The following is an 18,480-nucleotide window of genomic DNA, read 5'->3' as shown; positions in this document are numbered from 1 at the left end:
AAGTAAGACTGCATCTGTGACTGTTGCAGGTGAGATTTGCGAGCATTGATGTGAACCCCAGTTGATCAAGTAGATCTATTGCGATCTGTGTGTTGTAGGCAGTTCTATTGAGAGCTGGTTTTGATAAGCCAATTGACTAGATAGGGGAAACGTGAATGTGTTGTCTTCCGAGATGAGCAGCGACTACCGCTAGACATTTAACTGAGTCCAATCCATCAGAGGAGAGCTGACCGGGCGCAGTTAGGCCTCGAAGGATGTTCACAAAGCTTTCCGATGGAAGGTCGATGTCGAAACCATACACGGAGAAGTGGAAACGCATACCGTAGAGTGGATTGAGCGCCGAGGGGAACCCGAGAACGGTTTTGAACCGGAGAGCAGCAATACACGTCTGAACCCGATGGCGGAAAAAAATGTAACAATGGAGTCGATGCCCATGCGCACTATCACTGAAAGGAGAAGTCACCTAACCTCGTGACTAGGAAAGACTTCTTTGAACAAAAACTTGCAAACATCCGGACCCAACACTACATGGCAGGAGTATGCAAAGCATATGTATCTACAGCACAAGTCTTAATGTATTGTTATCTTGTCACATATGCTCCGCTTTCAGAGAAGGAGTTAAAGTGCATTATAGTTAGGTCACTTAGATTAAGTTACTAGACCTGCAGGTCTAGTGAACGTTTTATGGTTTTTCGAGCCCTGTATATGTACTGGGCAGTGGCCCCTCCGCTAGCTCCTGTCCAGCCTGTTTGTGGCAGAATTGAATAGTGAGGGCAATCCACCTTGCGATGGTGCCCTTAGTCACTGGTCTACCCAGGAAGCTAGTAGCAAAGGACACAAACAGCTGCTTCGACTTCCTGAGTTCCTTGGTTCTCTCAATGTAGTGCATCACCGCTCTTCTGGCATCGAGGGTGTGCAGTGCCTTTTCTGCGTTTGTAGTCGGGTTTTGGAAGAAACTTGGTATCTGGATAGCCTGATTTATGTGGAACGCCGACACTACCTTGGGCATGAAGTGTGGGTCCGTTCTCAGGACTATTCTATCTTTGTGAATCTGAATGTAGGGTTCCTGCAGCGTTAGTGCTTGAAGCTCGCTCACCCTGCGTAGTGAGGTTATGGCCACCAGAAAGGCTGTTTTCATAGTCAACATCTGCAGTGTGGCCTTGTGAATGGGTTCAAACGGTGCCTTCATGAGCTCCGTCAGGACCACATTCAGATTCCATGCCGGCGGCGGCAACCTTTTCGGGGGGGCCAACCTTTTGGCTCCTTCCATGAATCTCCTCACCACCTGCGAGCTGAAGAAACTTCCACCTTTTTCACCTCTGGTGTAGGCCACGATGGCCGCTAGGTGTACCCTTAGTGAGCTCGAGCAGAGGTTACTCTTTAGAAGGTGTGTGAGGTACCTCAGTACTGTTGAGTCTGTCATTCTGTTTTGCAGGCCCTTTTTCCGGCACCACACAGTGAACCTTTTCCATTTTGCGCTGTAGCATTTTCGTGTAGTTGGTTTCCTCGCCTCCCGTAGCACTCGCATCGTGCTCGGCGGCAATCTTAGGTGGGCGAACTCAATGTCTTCAGGAGCCATGCCGCCAGGTTGAGGGTCTCTGGCTCTGGGTGCAGGACCTCTCCGTTTTGCATTGAGAGCAGGTCCTTCCTCCTCTCGAACCTGTATGGGTCGCCTTGTGCCATTTCTTGAATTTGTGAGAACCATGTCTGCCTCGCCCACTGCGGAGCCACCAGGATCAGGGTCATGTTGCTGGTTCTGCACTTGTCGAGCACTCTGTGCAACAGGGGTATCGGTGGAAAGGCGTAGGCAAATGTCCTCGACCAGCTTATCCATAGGGCATTTCCCTTGGATTGCTGATCTGGTTGCCTGGACGCGAAGCTTTGGCATTTTGCATTGTGGCGTGTTGCAAAAAGGTCTATTGTGGGAGTCCCCCATCTCCGGAAGAGTTTCTCCGTTTCCTGGCCATTGAGCTCCCACTCGTGTGATGCTGAGGTCTGCCTGCTTAGCCAGTCTGCCTCCACATTGTCCTTCCCCGGAAGGTGAATTGCCAGTAGATCTATCCTGAGAGGTATGGCCCATCTCCAAATCTCCTGAGCTAGGGATGAGAGCGGGAACGACTGTGTCCCCCCTTGTTTGTTGATGTAGAACATCGCCGTGGTGTTGTCTGTTTGGACCAACACCCTCTTGTTGAACAGGTGCCTCTGGAATGCCTTCAGGGCTAGCAGGATTGTTTTCAACTCGAGGTAGTTGATATGGCGGACCGCATCTGCTGGGGCCCATAGACCCCTCACTCTGAGGTTGTCCATGTTCGCTCCCCATCCCTTCTGCGATGCGTCCGTGGTAATGGTCACTGTTGGGATTGGTGGTGTCAGGCTTCTCCCTGCTGTTATGTTGCCTCTGTTCCACCAAGTTATCTCCTCCTGCACTGCGTGCGTAACAACCACTAGATCCTCCCAGCTTCCGTTTGCTTGTGACCATTGTTGTTGTAGCCATTCCTGGAATGGTCTCATGTGCAGGCGTACATTCGGCACCAGCTGGATACAGGACGCCATCATCCCCATCATCTTGCTCACAGCCCTCACTGTCAGAGCTCGCCCCTTCTGGTAGAGCTTCGCCTCCTTCAGTAAAGCCTCTGTCCTCCTCTCGCTGGGCACTACTGTACTGTTGCGGGAGTTGATCTTTGCCCCCAGGAAAATCTTCACCTGCTCTGGTTCCATCGATGATTTTCCCCAGTGGATCGAGAATCCCAGTTTTGTGAGGGTGTCTGTTACGCGTTTTGCGTGCCTCTCGCACTTTCCGCGTGAGTTTGCCTTGACCAGCCAGTCGTCCAAGTAGGGGTAGACATGTATTCCCTGCCTTCGTAGGTGCGCCGCTACCGCCGACAGGCATTTTGTAAAGACCCTTGGTGCTGATTTTAATCCGAAGGCCAGGGTCGTGAACTGGTAGTGTTCTTGTTCGATGTTGAATCTTAGAAGGCCCTTGTGCCTTCTGTTTATTGGGATGTGAAGATAGGCATCCTTGAGGTCCAAGGTGACCATGAAGTCCCCTTCTCTTATCTGTGGCAGAACCTCCTGCAGTGAAGTCATCTTGAACCTTTGCGTTCTGATGAACTTGTTTAGGTAACGGAGGTCTAGTATGGGTCTGAGGTCTCCGTCTACCTTCGGAACCACGAAGTAGTTTGAGTAGACCCCTTTGTTGCGTTCTCTGAACGGCACTGTCTCTATGGCTCCCTTTTGCAGGAGTTTCCGCGTTTCTTCTCTGAGTATTGCCAGTTCTTGGGCCGATCTCAGTCTTCCCCTTGGTTTCCTGTTTGGAGGTCTTTTCTCCAAATCTACGCAGTACCCGTACTGCACAACGTTCCGTATCCACTTGTCTGTGGTTATACGCCGCCACCCCTGAAGGTAGAACCTCAGTCTTCCGCCTACTGGTGTCGTATGCTCGTAGGCTCTTGATTTTTCTCTTCCCCCTGATGACACTTTTTTGCGCCTCACCCTTGGGGTCCTGACGAGGGTAGGCGTCCTCTTGCGTGCTGAGTCACTTTGTCGAGGGTTGTTCGCCCCCTCTCCTCCTTTGGCCACGTCCGTTCCCTCTCCCGCGAAAGGACTGGCCCCGAGGTTGATATTGCCAGTTTTGCTTCTGCTGACCTTGTCCGTGACCTTCACCCTGCTGACTTTGTTGGAACGCCTGGTGCGACGTCCCCTGCTGGCTTCCTCCCCTACCGTAGGGTCTTCGAGGGATTTCCTCGCCTCATTCCCCTTAGCTGTAGGGCCCCCATGGACCTCGCCGTCTCGTTTTCTTTTTTCAGCTGGGTGAGCTTGTCGTCCACTGTTGCTCCGAACAGTGTCTCTCCATTGAAGGGGGTGCCAAGGATGTTGTTCTGCACTTCCGGTTTGAATCCCGAGATTCTTAGCCATGCATGCCTCCTCTCTGTGACCCCTATGGCCATGAGTCTTGCTGAAGTCTCTGCCCCATCCAACGCCGTCTTTATACAGGAGTTGGCGATGTTTTTGCCTTCATCTATCAGGTGAGAGGCTCTCTGCCGGAATTCTTCGGGGAGGTGCTTTACTAACTCCCCCATCTCATCCCAGTGCTGGTACTGGTGTCTATTGAGGAGTGCATTTGAATTCGCCATGCGCCAGTGCATTGCGGCGTTCCTCTCGACCTTTCTTCCTGTGAGGTCAATCCTCCTGCTCTCCTTATCCGGGGGGGGGCCCGAAGTTGCTGGTACGTTGGCCCTTCTCCTGGCCGTGGAGGCTATGATGGAGTCCGCGGTCACGCTACCCTTGATGTAAGGGGGGTCCAGGGAGGAGTGCTTATATTTCTTCTCTGTCCTGGGCGTGATCGACCGGCAGGTTGCAGGTTCCTTGAAGGCTTCTCTCCCCTGATTCATCACGCTTTGTAGCATGGGGAGGAACTGGCTCCTTGTCTGGATGGGGAGCAGTGTCTCGACGAGAAAATCGGCTTTCGGTTTCTCCTCGTCGAGTTTGACGCCGAAGGCCATTGCTGCGCTCCTGACCACCATATTGTAGACCCCGATGTCGTCGGGTGGCGAAGGCCTCGAAGGGTACGTGTCCACGGGCTCCTCCGGGTTTTCGGTGTCGAGATCGTGCCATTCGACGTCGTTGCTGGTAGATGCCGCCGATTCGTAGAACGACCGTTGGTCTTCTTCCTCGGCTTCTCCCTCATAATAGGGCTCTTCTTCCTCTTCGAGTTCCCTTGTCAGCCCCTCGGCGTCGAACTCGTCTTCGACCTCCTCGACGTCCGCTGATGGAACCGTTGGAATCTTGAATTCCTTCATTCTGGCGTCGAACTCCTTCTTTCTTTGAAGGATGTTCTCCATTTCGGCCTCGAGCCGCCTCTTCTTCTCCATCTCGGAGATGCTTTCGGCGTCGACCGCGGGTCTTTTCGATGAACCTTGCGTCGACGTCGAACGTTCTTACTGCGTCGATCGGCCCGTTTCATGGGATGCTTTCGACGACCCTTGCCTTTCGGCGTCTTTCGGCACCGGGGAGTCCTTATCTAAGGATCCGCTCGGCCTCTTGTCCGTGGTTCCCCCTTTGGACGTCGAAGTTTTCGGCGCCGGGGCTCCCTTCGTGGACTTTGACTCAGATTTTCTCGAGTCACCCTCGTGTTGTCGAGGTACTTTTTGTTTTGCGCTCGACGATTCTCTTACCTAGTCTTCTTTTTTCTTGTCGGTCTCTACGACCGTGAAGTTTTCGGCTGTCTCGGCGACGTTGTCCTCGTCGTCTGAGGAGAGGCCCAGAGCGTATAGCGTCGGGGGCTTTCCCTTGCCGTCCATGCTGGCGTTGGCCCTTCTCTGCCGCTCTCTCACCCAGAGTGTCTTCGGCGCGAAGGCTGAGCAGGCGTTGCAGTCGATACTCTGGTGATCGACCGGTAGGCAGAGGTTGCAGACCGGATGCTGGTCTCTCTGCGCGAACTTGTGGTGGCAGTTTGGGCAGAACTTGAATGGCGTCTTGTCCATTGCGCTCAGGGTCTCTGAGCGTGCATTCTCCAAGGCCGTCGAAGAAAAGGGCGCTGGTCCTCCTTTCTTCGCGCTCCTGATGAAATCTTTTCCTTTCCTGATATCTTCTAGTGTTTCTATCGACGAAACTCGCTTTTCTTCCTTCTTCCTTCGAGTGTTATTCTGGAGCTTCCCGATGACGATCCAGACCCAACGGCGGAAAAAAGAATCTGAAGATGGCGCCCCAAAGGTGGGACTTCCGCAGGAAGCACGACGACGTCACGGGAGGTGCACCAAATGGTGTACGTCGACGCCCACCTGGGCTACAAAAAAAAAAAAAAAAAAAAAACAAAGAAAAGACTACGAATCCGGACCCAACCACAAGATCGCGGAATAATGCACAGCATAGTGAATCCAGAAAGATTCACGCTGCAAAACCCTGCTTACCTGCACCTGCCCCGACAATCGCGACAAACCAACTCATTCTGCTGCAGTGCTTCTGCCAAGAACTCCAGTGTGCTGCCAGCACTTCACAAATTGCCAGCTATCTCCCTTGGAGTAGAGAAGCTACTCCCTTGCAGTTTACATGCACCAAACACCAAAGTACGGTTCACCATTCTGCCACTCCCTGGTGTCATTGAAGCAGCAGCTCCAGAGGAAGAAGTCGCCCTAATCCAGGAGGTGAGATCAGTCTCCCCACAAAGTGAAAAGACACTAGGACCAACCAGAGCTGCACAGCACCAATACCTGGGGTACCGGACCTCTTGCAGCAACCAAAGCCTGTTCGGGTCCAAACCAGATTCAGACGACTTCAAGACCGTGCAGCCATCGAGGAACGTCTACACCACAGAGACCCACTTCGAGAGTAGCTCACCTGACCTGTTTTTGTCCCCTGGTGAGAAAGTGCTTCTTTTGACATGGTTAGCCCTCACTTTTGCCTGGTATTTGATGTGGTTTTGATTGTATAGCACAGGGTGCCTGCAAACCAGGTCCCCTGTGCCAGTGCTTCCCTAAAAAAAAAATCCACAATTGGCCCTTCAGGCCCCTGAAAATCACTAGTAAATGTTAACCGAGTACCTAGGGCATTGGGACTGAAGGGGGCCCTCTAGGACCCCTCACCTAGGCCATGCAGACTGCCACTGCAGCATGCTTGGTCTGGTGCAGACAAAACAACAAAGTTGACATGGCACACTGCCTGTGTACCATGCAAACTAGCACTGCCTAAAGTATAGGCAAGTTACCCCTTTAGCAGTCCTAACAGCCCTATGGCAGGGAGCACTATACCACTGGGTTTGGGGTTATCTGCATCATCAGATATGCCCCTACAATATTTAAGTTCAGTCTTAGATATTTCAAGTGCCAGTGAAGCCATAGAGAACATAGGCTGGAAACCTGACAACTCTGGATCCCCAGCACCACGATGGCTTCTCTAAACACAGGAGTGTTTGGTATCAAGTTACTCTTCTCAAACCCACACTGATGCCCGTGTGGGATTTACTGAAACATGTACCCAGAGGGCATCTCAGAGGTGCCCACTGAAAAGCTACCAACCCTGGTGTAGCCACAAGCTAGCTTTAGGCAGCCTGCCGCCACCAGACATGTTTCTGGACCTCTGGATCATAAAGATTTTGCTCTCTGGGACCATAAACTATACACATCCTGGCAGGTGTCACACCTTCTCCCCCAGGATGGGGACAGGGCTCGAGAGGAACGCTTCAAAGGCATTCTGCCTTTGTGATGCGGCTGTAAGCAGATGGCAGCCTCCCGTTTACACCCCCACTTTGGATGGAAAAATCTAGGAAGAATAGGCGGTGTGCCCACCTCTGCCAACTCCACTCCTAAGGTGGGGGAGGCCATCTTAAAGATAGGGGGACTTATTGGATCAGAACTAGGGCTAAGTCTATGCCCCTCCCACAGGAGGGTGGCATAACTGAGGGTGTAATCACCCCAGATAATGTGCCTGTTGGTCCTACCCAACACTCCCTTAAAACACCTCTAAATTTAGTATTTAGGTGGCTTCCCCCAGACCCGGAAACTAGTTCCTACCGACCTGAGGACGACAAAGCCTCCGTGCAGAGAAGCCGGAAGACTCGTACTGGCTTGGCCGCAGGCTTACCAGCCTGTATCCAACTTCAAAGACGCTGCAAAAGGAGACCACGCCTGTCCTGCATCAAGCGACCTTCAGAACCCAGGGAGGACTACCTGACCTTTGATAAAGACCGGAACTCTAGAGTACAGTGGATCTGTCCAAGAAATCTACACAAAGGACTCTGGTGCCCTCCAGAATTGAGTGTCCTGCCTACTTCGCATTAGATGCCTCCAGCCCGTGTACAGGTGGACCACCGATCCAGAAAAGGCTCCTCAGCGATCCGGACCTCAAGTCCAGCTTTGGCCAACAACTCCTGGACTCCACACCACCACTTGTTGACTGAATCCAGAGGCTCTCCCGCCGACTGCGAACGGCTCTAGTAAAAAGAATCTGGTATCAAAGGACGTCTCTGCACCTAAAGTACCTGCGGAGCTCGACGGACTGTCCCTACAACCCACTACACCTAAACTCACCTCTGCTGTCGCTGGTTCCCTTCGTGCAGTCTCCGGCTCGACGTCTGCAGCCTGTTTTAACAACCTAGTGTCTCCATTGAAAAATATTGGACGCCCAACGCTTTATATGCACCCTCACCCGGCCGCCCCTGTTCCGCTGGTGGTGCTGCCTTGTGCCCTCTTGTGCTTGCTCTAACTCACCAAGCTTGGCCCCCCGCATCAGATTTACTTACCTGCAAGCAGCATGGTTCCAAGCACCCCCAGTCTCCATTGAAAGGCATTGGGCTCCCTTTTGAATTTGATCCCTACACGTGGCCACCCCTGTGCAACTGGCAGTGCAGACTGTGTGCTTACCCATACCTTGCCCCTACTGATCTTAAACCCTGAAGACTGGAACTGTAAGTTGGGTACTTACCCTTGAAACCGCATGGTTTTCCTCCATAGGATAACGTTGAACTGCTTGAAAATTGCAGTGTTGACTTTTAAAAGAATAATTTTTACTGAAAAACGTACTTACCTTTTTGTGAAGATCTTGGTCTTAAAATAAAACTCAAAGCTTTTCGTTATAAAATTGGTGTGGCTCTCCTTTTTGAGTTGTATGTCATTTATTGGTCATTGTGTGTACAACAAATGTCTTACACTCCTCCGTGGTAGGTCTAAGGCTGCTCGCTCACACTACGACAAATCAAGCACTTTGGGTTTGCATTAAGCAATGGACATTTCTGGGGGAATCTCTGGACTCTGTGCACGGTATAACCACCTAGTGGCTTTCTACACCCCTCGACTGGTGAGACCGACAACCATGAGTATCCGAGACGCATAGGCCCAGCTGACCTAACCATTCTGCACCATGTGCCCCAGCCTGGGTTCCTGAGACCAGAATGTGCTTCCATGCTCCCAGGACCCTCAAACCGAGCCTCTGTTGGGAGTGACCGGACTTGACCCCCCCCAAGTCCCCCTCTGCAGCCTGTTTCTAGCCCCCCCCCCTGTTTGGTGGGCGTAAAGCTTCGAACCAGACCAGCACCTCTGCACCCAGACACTCCAGGGCAGGTAAAGACTAACTGCTGGTGGTTCTTTGGACCATGGCCCCTTGGACCATGGCCCCCTAGCACCTTAAGTCTGGAAGGGGACCCCCAGAAACCTCTCGCAAGTAACTGTATGCAGTATTGCGTGTCTCTTATTGCCTCTGTAAGTACAACAAATATCATCTGATAAGCCTAAACTGGTTGCCCACACTTCTACAAAAGAGAGCACATGGTTTGTTACTTGTGCCTCTGTACACCATTATGGGTTGCCTGGACACTGCACAGTGTACCTAGTTTTGGTGTACTATATAGAGCCACCTTCCTACAAACTGCCTTTATGGTGAGCTCCTTAGCTAGCAACCATGATCAGATTTTCTAAGCATTCTACAACTATGGTCATGGCCTGGGGCCACCTTGCTTGTCAAAGCCGTGAATTGTGGTGGCAATGTCAGTGTGCACCAAGATCCAAGACGAAATAGGTGGTTGGAATGCCTTGACATCTTGGCAGAGTGCTTGGAGCTAGAAGAAACTGATAAGAACTCTCTTTTGGAGTCCACAAGTGTTGAACAAACACCCAAGGTGAGTGCCCCTACTACAGTAATAAGACATCCGTCAATCATCTTGGTAGAAGGATCTTGTTGAAATGGAACTCCCTGCATTAGGTGGTTTTGGCTTGTACCACCAAGCTACCGACTACCCTGTCTTGCTATTGGAGTCAAATTTGTTTTTCATCCCTGGTCTTCCCCCCCCTTCCTCTGGATCAACTGATCCATCAAACATTGCTGTAGTGGCCTCATGTGAAGTCTTGTATTTGGCACAATTGCAATTCATGAAGCCACTGAACCAAACAGTGATGAAATATGACTAACAGTTTTGGACACCTCTTCAGACACTGACACACTTTCCAGATGGTTGAAACTTGGTCCTCCAAAGGGAAAACTTTGTTTTGTGTATGGAGCTGCTCCCCAAGAGGTCAGTGTCTCAACCGAAGTTAGTATTGACTTCTGGTAACTGATACATAATCCTAATCAATGAAGGAGTGACAGTCATATGGAGCTCTTCCTTTGATTGCACATCAAAACTAGCAATCCAAACAGTTCAAGTGTAGCTACATAGAAATTGGGTTATTGGTTGTTGCTTGAGAAGGGCCCTCACCCCAACAATCACAATCCTAGTCAGGCATTTGGACATTTTAAACACAACTGACATTAAACAGAAAAATGTGTTATTGGCAGGCAGACCACACAGACTTGATGGGCGTACGAAGAAGCACTTCAAGTGAAAAGGCATAGTGACTGTAAAAATGACTGGAATAGTGAGAAAAGCCTGAAAACATTTCAAGTGATAAACACTGAATGATGAAAAATAACTACACGGACTAAAAAAAGCTGTTAAAATTGTGTAATAGCTGCTAGTGTTACTACATTCCACTCGTGTGCCTTTTATAACAGAACTGACTCTGGGAATCTTAAAGGTACAGTCGGCCTTTGTTTCCATTGCGCTAATGTAACTTATATCAGACGTCCGTTTACCCATATTCAACAAACCTTTTAGCAGTGATCTAGGATAAGGGTGCTGTAATGTAGTTGTGATATATGTAAATTCGCCCTTAATAAGCTATTTAGAGGTGAATCCCTTACACTGGACAAGTTAATTTTGTGCACCCTCTTTGGGATGAATTACGTTCCAGAGTACCTACATGCAGTACATGAGAAATCCAATGTTTATGATCAACCTATCCTTGAAGGCTGAGGAAATGAGCCAACAGTTCACTTTATCCATGCATTCCATCAACTACTAGTGCAGACTGCCAAGAATGGAGCTTAAATTTACAAGAAAAAGTACACCAACATAAATCCATGACCTCATCGAAGATGAAAGTTACTGCATACACTGAAATTTTGTCTACCATACATGTGTAGAGCACCAGTAGCATTTGAGGCAAATGAAGCTTTGCTGTAAGTATATGTTCATTGGTAACATCTTTTACATCAGCAGCCTGATGAATCACCATTCGGGGTTTCAATAGTTTACCTCTGAAAAACGATCAAAATTAGACAGGTCTTCCTCTGAATCGTCCTCCCAGTCTTTCCAATTGTTGAAATCCACACTTAGCCAGTTCAGCTGCATAAACACAAAACACGTTACTTAGCTTGTGGGGAGGGGCAAAACTATTCAATTGTTTCAGAGGTCTTACAGTAAAGCTGCGGGTGAGAAGAATGTATGACTATGGTAGTATTCTTTGTTTCATTAGAACAAATAACTGAGGATTAAAAATAAAAGGGAGTGCCTCTGTATACAGTTAACCTACCATTTCACTGCCACTCCCAACTACTTTCTGATGAGAAAGGAAAACTGCTTCAGTGGAAACCAGTAGGTGCTTCCGAGGGGCCATCGACTCTACGGCTCCACTAGGTAGGGGGAGAGGGGGGGGGGGGGGTGGGTGGGGGGTGTGTGTGGGTGGTGAGTGATGGAGAGATCTGACAGTACCAGTTACGTTTGAGCAGTGTTGGGGAAAATGGAACATGCTTTAAAGAGACTGCATTAGCATTTACAACTCCGACATCCTCATGGGGTGATCTATACATCTACCAGAGAGAACTTGATTGACTGAAAATGGATTCAGTTAGAAGCACTGAGGGCAGTAAAGGGGCAAAGACAGGGAGCAGAATAGAGTCGACTGCCTGAAACCATAAGAACAGAAGAGAACAGGGATGCAGAACAGTGACAGGAAGCTGAAAGAGGCCAAAAACAATGGGTAAAGGGATAGAAAAATATTTGTGTTGCAGCGTGAATCTTTCTGGATTCACTATGCTGTGCATTATTCCGCGATCTTGTGGTTGGGTCCGGATTCGTAGTCTTTCCTTTGTTTTTTTTTTTTTGTTTTTTTGTAGCCCAGGTGGGCGTCGACGTCCACCATTTGGTGCACCTCCCGTGACGTCGTCGTGCTTCCTGCGGAAGTCCCACCTTTGGGGCGCCATCTTCAGATTCTTTTTTCCGCCGTTGGGTCTGGATCGTCATCGGGAAGCATCTCCGAAATGGAGAAAAAGAAGAGGCGGCTCGAGGCCGAAATGGAGAACATCCTTCAAAGGAAGAAGGAGTTCGACGCCAGGATGAAGGAATTCAAGATTCCAACGGTTTCATCGGCGGACGTCGTCGAAGTCGAGGATGAGTTCGACGCCGAAGGGCTGACAAGGGACCTCGAAGAGGAAGAGGAGCCCTATTATGAGGAAGAAGCCGAGGAAGAAGACCAACAATCGTTCTTCGAATCGGCGACATCTACCGGCAACGACGTCGAATGGCAAGATCTCGACACCGAAAACCCGGAGGAGGCCGTGGACACGTACCCCTCGAGGCCTTCGCCACCCGACGACATCGGGGTGTACAATATGGTGGTGAAGAGCGCAGCAATGGCCTTCGGCGTCAAGCTCGACGAGGAGAGGCCGAAAGCAGATTTTCTCGTCGAAACACTGCTCCCCATCCAGACTAGGAGCCAGTTCCTCCCCATGCTACAAAGCGTGATGAACCAGGGGAGAGAAGCCTTCAAGGAGCCTGCCACCTGTCGGTCGATCACGCCCAGGGCAGAGAAAAAGTATAAACACTCCTCCCTGGACCCACCTTACATCAAGGGTAGCGTCACCGCAGACTCCATCATTGCCTCCACGGCCAGGAGAAGGGCCAACGTGCCAGCAACCTCGGGCCCACCTCCAGATAAAGAGAGCAGGAGAATCGACCTCACAGGCAGAAAGGTCGAGAGGAACGCCGCAATGCACTGGCGCATGGCGAATTCAAATGCACTCCTAAATAGACACCAGTACCAACACTGGGATGAAATGGGGGAGCTAGTAAAGCACCTCCCCGAAGAATACCGCCAGAGAGCCTCTCACCTGGTAGATGAAGGCAAAAACATCGCCAACTCCTGTATAAAGACGGCGTTGGATGGGGCAGAGACTTCAGCAAGACTCATGGCCATAGGGGTCACAGAAAGGAGGCATGCATGGCTAAGAATCTCGGGATTCAAACCGGAAGTGCAGAACAACATCCTTGGCACCCCCTTCAACGGAGAGACACTGTTCGGAGCAACGGTGGACGAGAAGCTCACCCAGCTCAAGAAGGAGAACGAGACAGCGAGGTCCATGGGGGCCCTGCAGCTGAGGGGAATGAGACGAGGAAATCCCTCGAGGAGACCCTACGGTAGGGGTGGAAGCCAACAGGGGACGTCGCACCAGGCGTTCCAACAAGGTCAGCAGGGCGAAGGTCACGGACAAAGTCAGCAGAAGCAAAGCTGGCAATATCAACCTCGGGGCCAGTCCTTTCGAGGGAGAGGGAACGGACGTGGCCAAAGGAGGAGAGGGGGCGATCAGCCCTCCTCGAAGTGACTCAGCACGCAAGAAGACGCCCACCCTCGTCAGGCTCCCAAGGGTGAGGCGCAAAAAGGTGTCATCAGGGGGAAGAGAAAAATCAAGAGCCTACGAGCATACGTCAGCGGTAGGCGGAAGGCTGAGGTTCTACCTTCAGGAGTGGCGGCGCATAACCACAGACAAGTGGATACGGAACATCGTGCAGTACGGATACTGCGTAGACTTGGAGAAAAGACCTCCAAACAGAAAGCCGAAGGGAAGACAGAGATCGGCCCAAGAACTGGCAATACTCGGAGAAGAAACACGGAAACTCCTGCAAAAGGGAGCCATAGAGACAGTGCCGTTCAGGGAACGCAACAAAGGGGTCTACTCAAACTACTTCGTGGTTCCGAAGGTAGACGGAGACCTCAGACCCATACTGGACCTCCGGTACCTAAACAAGTTCGTCAAAACACAAAGGTTCAAAATGACTTCACTGCAGGAGGTACTGCCACAGATAAGAGAAGGGGACTTCATGGTCACCGTGGACCTCAAAGATGCCTACCTTCACATCCCAATAAACAGAAGGCACAAGGGCCTTCTAAGATTCAACATCGAACAGGAACACTACCAGTTCACAACCCTGGCCTTCGGATTAAAATCAGCACCAAGGGTCTTTACAAAATGCCTGTCGGCGGTAGCGGCACACCTACGAAAGCAGGGAATACACGTATACCCCTACTTGGACGACTGGCTGGTCAAGGCAAACTCACGCGAGAAGTGCGAGAGGCACGCAAAACGCGTAACAGACACCCTCACAAATCTGGGGTTTTCCATCCACTGGGGAAAATCGTCGCTGGAACCGGAGCAGGTAAAGATTTTCCTGGGGGCAAAGATCAACTCCCTACACAATACGGTAGTGCCCAGCGACAGGAGGACAGATGCTCTACTGAAGGAGACGCAGCTCTACCAGAAGGGGCGAGCTCTGACAGTGAGGGCGGTGAGCAAGATGATGGGAATGATGGCGTCCTGTATCCAGCTGGTGCCGAATGTACGCCTGCACATGAGACCATTCCAGGAATGGCTGCAACAGCAATGGTCACAAGCAAACGGAAGTTGGGAGGATCTAGTGGTTGTTACGCACGCAGTGCAGGAGGAGATAACTTGGTGGAACAGAGACAACATAACAACGGGGAGAAGCCTGACACCACCAAGCCCAACAGTGACCATTACCACGGACGCATCACAGAAGGGATGGGGAGCGCACATGGACAACCTCAGGGTGAGGGGTCTATGGGCTCCAGCGGACGCGGTCCGCCACATCAACTACCTCGAGTTGAAAACGATACTGCTAGCCCTGAAGGCATTCCAGAAACACCTGTTCGGCCAGAGAGTGTTGATACAGACAGACAACACCACGGCGATGTTCTACATCAACAAACAAGGGGGGACACAGTCGTTCCCCCTCTCATCCCTAGCTCAGGAGATTTGGAGATGGGCCATACCTCTCAAGATAGATCTACTGGCAATTCACCTGCCAGGAAAGGACAATGTGGAGGCAGACTGGCTGAGCAGGCAGACCTCAGCATCGCACGAGTGGGAGCTCAATGGCCAGGAAACGGAGAAAATCTTCCAGAAATGGGGGACTCCCACAATAGACCTGTTTGCAACACGCCACAATGCAAAATGCCGAAGCTTCGCGTCCAGGCAACCAGATCAGCAATCCAGGGGAAATGCCCTATGGATAAGCTGGTGGAAGACATTTGCCTACGCCTTTCCACCGATACCCCTGTTGCAGAGTGCTAGAGAAGTGCAGAACCAGCAACATGACTCTGATCCTGGTGGCCCCACAGTGGGCGAGGCAGACATGGTTCTCACAGATTCAAGAAATGGCGCAAGGCAATCCGTACAGGTTCGAGAGGAAAAAGGACCTGCTCTCAATGCAAAACGGAGAGGTACTGCACCCAGAGCCAGAGAGCCTCAACCTGGCAGCATGGCTCCTGAAGACCTAGAGTTCGCACACCTAAAGTTGCCTCAGAGCACCATGCGAGTGCTACGGGAGGCAAGGAAACCTACTACAAGAAAGTGCTACAGCGCAAAGTGGAAGAGATTCACGGTGTGGTGCAGGAAAAAGGGACTGCAAAACAGGATGACAATAGACTCAACTGTGCTGAGGTACCTCACACACCTTCTAAAGAGTAACCTCTGCTCGAGCTCCCTAAGGGTACACCTAGCAGCGATCGTTGCCTACACCAGAGGTGAGAAAGGTGGAAGTTTCTTCACCTCGCAGGTGGTGAAGAGATTCATGGAGGGAGCCAAAAGAATGGCACCCCCGAAAAGGTTGCCGCCGCCGGCATGGAATTTAAACGTGGTTCTGACGGAGCTCATGAAGGCGCCGTTTGAACCCATTCACAAAGCCACTCTACAAATGTTGACGATGAAAACTGCCTTTCTAGTGGCCATTACCTCACTACGCAGGGTGAGCGAGCTTCAAGCACTAACGCTACAGGAGCCCTACATTCAAATTCACAAAGACAGGGTGGTCCTCAGGACGGACCCCCACTTCATGCCCAAGGTAGTGTCGGCGTTCCACATGAACCAGACTATCCAGATACCGAGTTTCTTCCAGAACCCGACTACAAACGCAGAGAAGGCCCTGCACACCCTCGACGCCAGAAGAGCGGTGATGCACTACATTGAAAGAACCAAGGAACTCAGGAAGTCGAAGCAGCTGTTTGTGTCCTTTGCTACCAGCTTCATGGGTAGACCAGTGACCAAGGGCACCATCGCTAGGTGGATTGCCCTCACTATTCAATTCTGTCACAAACAGGCTGGACAGGAGCTAACGGAGGGGGCCCAAGCCCACTCCACAAGGAAGAAGGGGGCCACAGTTGCCTTCCTGGCAAACACGCCCATCCAAGACATTTGTCTCGCAGCAACTTGGGCATCCGTGCACACGTTCACGAAGCACTACTGCGTGGACATTCAAATGAATAAGGAAGCACAGGTCGGACAGAAGGTGCTACAACACATTTTCAACGACCAGCGATCATCTTCCACCCAGCCACCACAGAAATAGGAAAACCGCTACAAAATCTATGCACAGCATAGTGAATCCAGAAAGATTCACGCTGCAAAACGAAAAGTTTCTTACCTGTCGGTGTAGTTTTGCAGCTTGAAGATCTTTCTGGATTCACTAGCGAACCCACCCACCTCCGCCAGGAAGATGAGGCTGGAGGAAGAGGGGGTGAAATGGATAGGATCAAAGAAGTGGAAACGTACAGAAATATGGACAAAAGGATTAATCAATCGCCTAGGGTAAAAAAAAAAAAAAAAAAAAAAAAAGGAAAAAACAGGGAAAAAAGAACCCGAAGATGGCGCCCCAAAGGTGGGACTTCCGCAGGAAGCACGACGACGTCACGGGAGGTGCACCAAATGGTGGACGTCGACGCCCACCTGGGCTACAAAAAAAAAAAAAAAAAAAAACAAAGGAAAGACTACGAATCCGGACCCAACCACAAGATCGCGGAATAATGCACAGCATAGTGAATCCAGAAAGATCTTCAAGCTGCAAAACTACACCGACAGGTAAGAAACTTTTCGTGTTGTAACATGCCCTTTAATGGTGATGCACCTGGGAGAATGTTAGGTGCATCACAAGAATCTTGAGGGGCGGCTGGGAAACAACAGTGAGGATAACAGTCAGCTGTTGGTGGTGTCCTCCGGTGGGTGGCAAACACTTAAGTGAAAGAAGAAACTGGGTCTACCTCTTAATTACTGGCGACGAGCAACACCCACCAAAGAAAGTGGTGTTCAGAGCGAGAAACCGGTCATTCGGAAAAAAATTTCAAACTTCAAGTCGTTCAAGAAAAAAGATCAGTCTTCATTTTAATTAAATCCTGTTAGCGCAACAGCAGGTAAAATAATAATCTGAGCAGGCGTTGGAAATACTAAGCAAGACAATTAGTAACCTTTAAAAATAGGCTAAGTGTGAGCAAAGTGCCGGCGTGGGACAGTTAAAGCATGAGGAGCTTAGCATTGTTCAAACTCACCTCGTGGTACCTGCAGCAGGTTCGCGCGGGTCGTCTTGAGTTGTTAATACCCAGGGCGTGTGTATGTCGGCACGAGCAGAGTAACTCTAGCCTCAACGACGTGAGAAAGTCTGAAGCGTGGTCACGGTGAAAGTGATGACGTCACAGTGATGGACAATAGTATCCAGGCAGAAACGAAAAAGCGCAGTGGGGTTTCATGGTGTCGAACAATCAGGGGTTTATAAAGCGCGCTAATCACCTGTGACGGTCTCAAGGCAGGGAGGGGGAGGGGTGTCTGCAGCTCCGGATCAGTCGAAGAGCTAGATCTCTGCAAGGGCAAGGTTGGCGGAGCGGAGGTTCCTTTTGGGTACGTGGAAGGAGACTTTCGTTGAGGTATTTGGGTCTGGTGTTGTGGAGGGATTTGTAGGCGTGGGAGAGTAGCTTGAAGGTTACTCTCTTCAAGATGGGGAGCCAGTGGAGATTTCGTAGGTGCTGGATCATGTGCTTGTGTCATGGGGTTCAGAGGACGGGTCTGGCTGCGGTGTTCTGGATGGTTTGGAGCTGGTGTAGCAGGATTTTGTTGATTCCGGCGTAGAGGGCATTACCGTAGTCTACTCTGCTGGTTATGAGTGCGTGGGTGACGGTCTTTCTGCCTTTGAGGGGATCCACTTGAAGGTCTTGGAGGGAGTTGAAGCAGGTGGAGGAGACGGCGTTGGTCTGGCGGGTCATGGTGAGGGAGGAGTCTAGAATGACGCAGAGGTTCCGGGCGTGGTCCGTCAGGGTGGGTGGGTTTCCGAGGGCAGGGGGCCACCAGGAGCTGCCCCATGCAGTGGGGGAGGGTCCAAGGAGAAGGACCTCTGTCTTCTCCGAGTTCAGTTTTAGGCTGCTGTCGCTCATCCAGGCTGCGAAGTCTTTCATTCCTTCTTGGAAGCGGAGTCTGGTGTCTTCGAGGTTCTTTGTGAGAGGATGAGCTGGGTGTCGTCGGCATAAGATACTATGCTGAGCCCATTTTGTCTGACGAAGGCAGCGAGGGGGGCCATGTGGATATTGAAGAGCGTGGGGCTGAGCAAGGATCCTTGGG

The 18,480-nt window shown here is 50.9% G+C and overlaps 1 protein-coding gene across 3 annotated transcripts in view; it reads right to left on the bottom strand.

Annotated features, from left to right (window-relative positions):
• The window catches only part of PTGES3 (prostaglandin E synthase 3), a 217,638-nt gene that overhangs the window by 97,043 nt on the left and 102,115 nt on the right, over nt 1–18,480 (bottom strand). For all 3 annotated transcript variants that reach the window (XM_085600959.1, XM_085600960.1, XM_085600961.1), the window contains exon 5: nt 11,063–11,152. In XM_085600959.1, coding sequence (XP_085457085.1) covers nt 11,063–11,152 — 90 coding nt within the window. The remainder of the gene's footprint in view (nt 1–11,062; nt 11,153–18,480) is intronic.

Source organism: Triturus cristatus, chromosome 4_2, assembly GCF_964204655.1.
Source record: "Triturus cristatus chromosome 4_2, aTriCri1.1, whole genome shotgun sequence".
NCBI lineage: Eukaryota > Metazoa > Chordata > Amphibia > Caudata > Salamandridae > Triturus > Triturus cristatus.
This window is presented reverse-complemented; position numbering and strand designations above follow the sequence as displayed.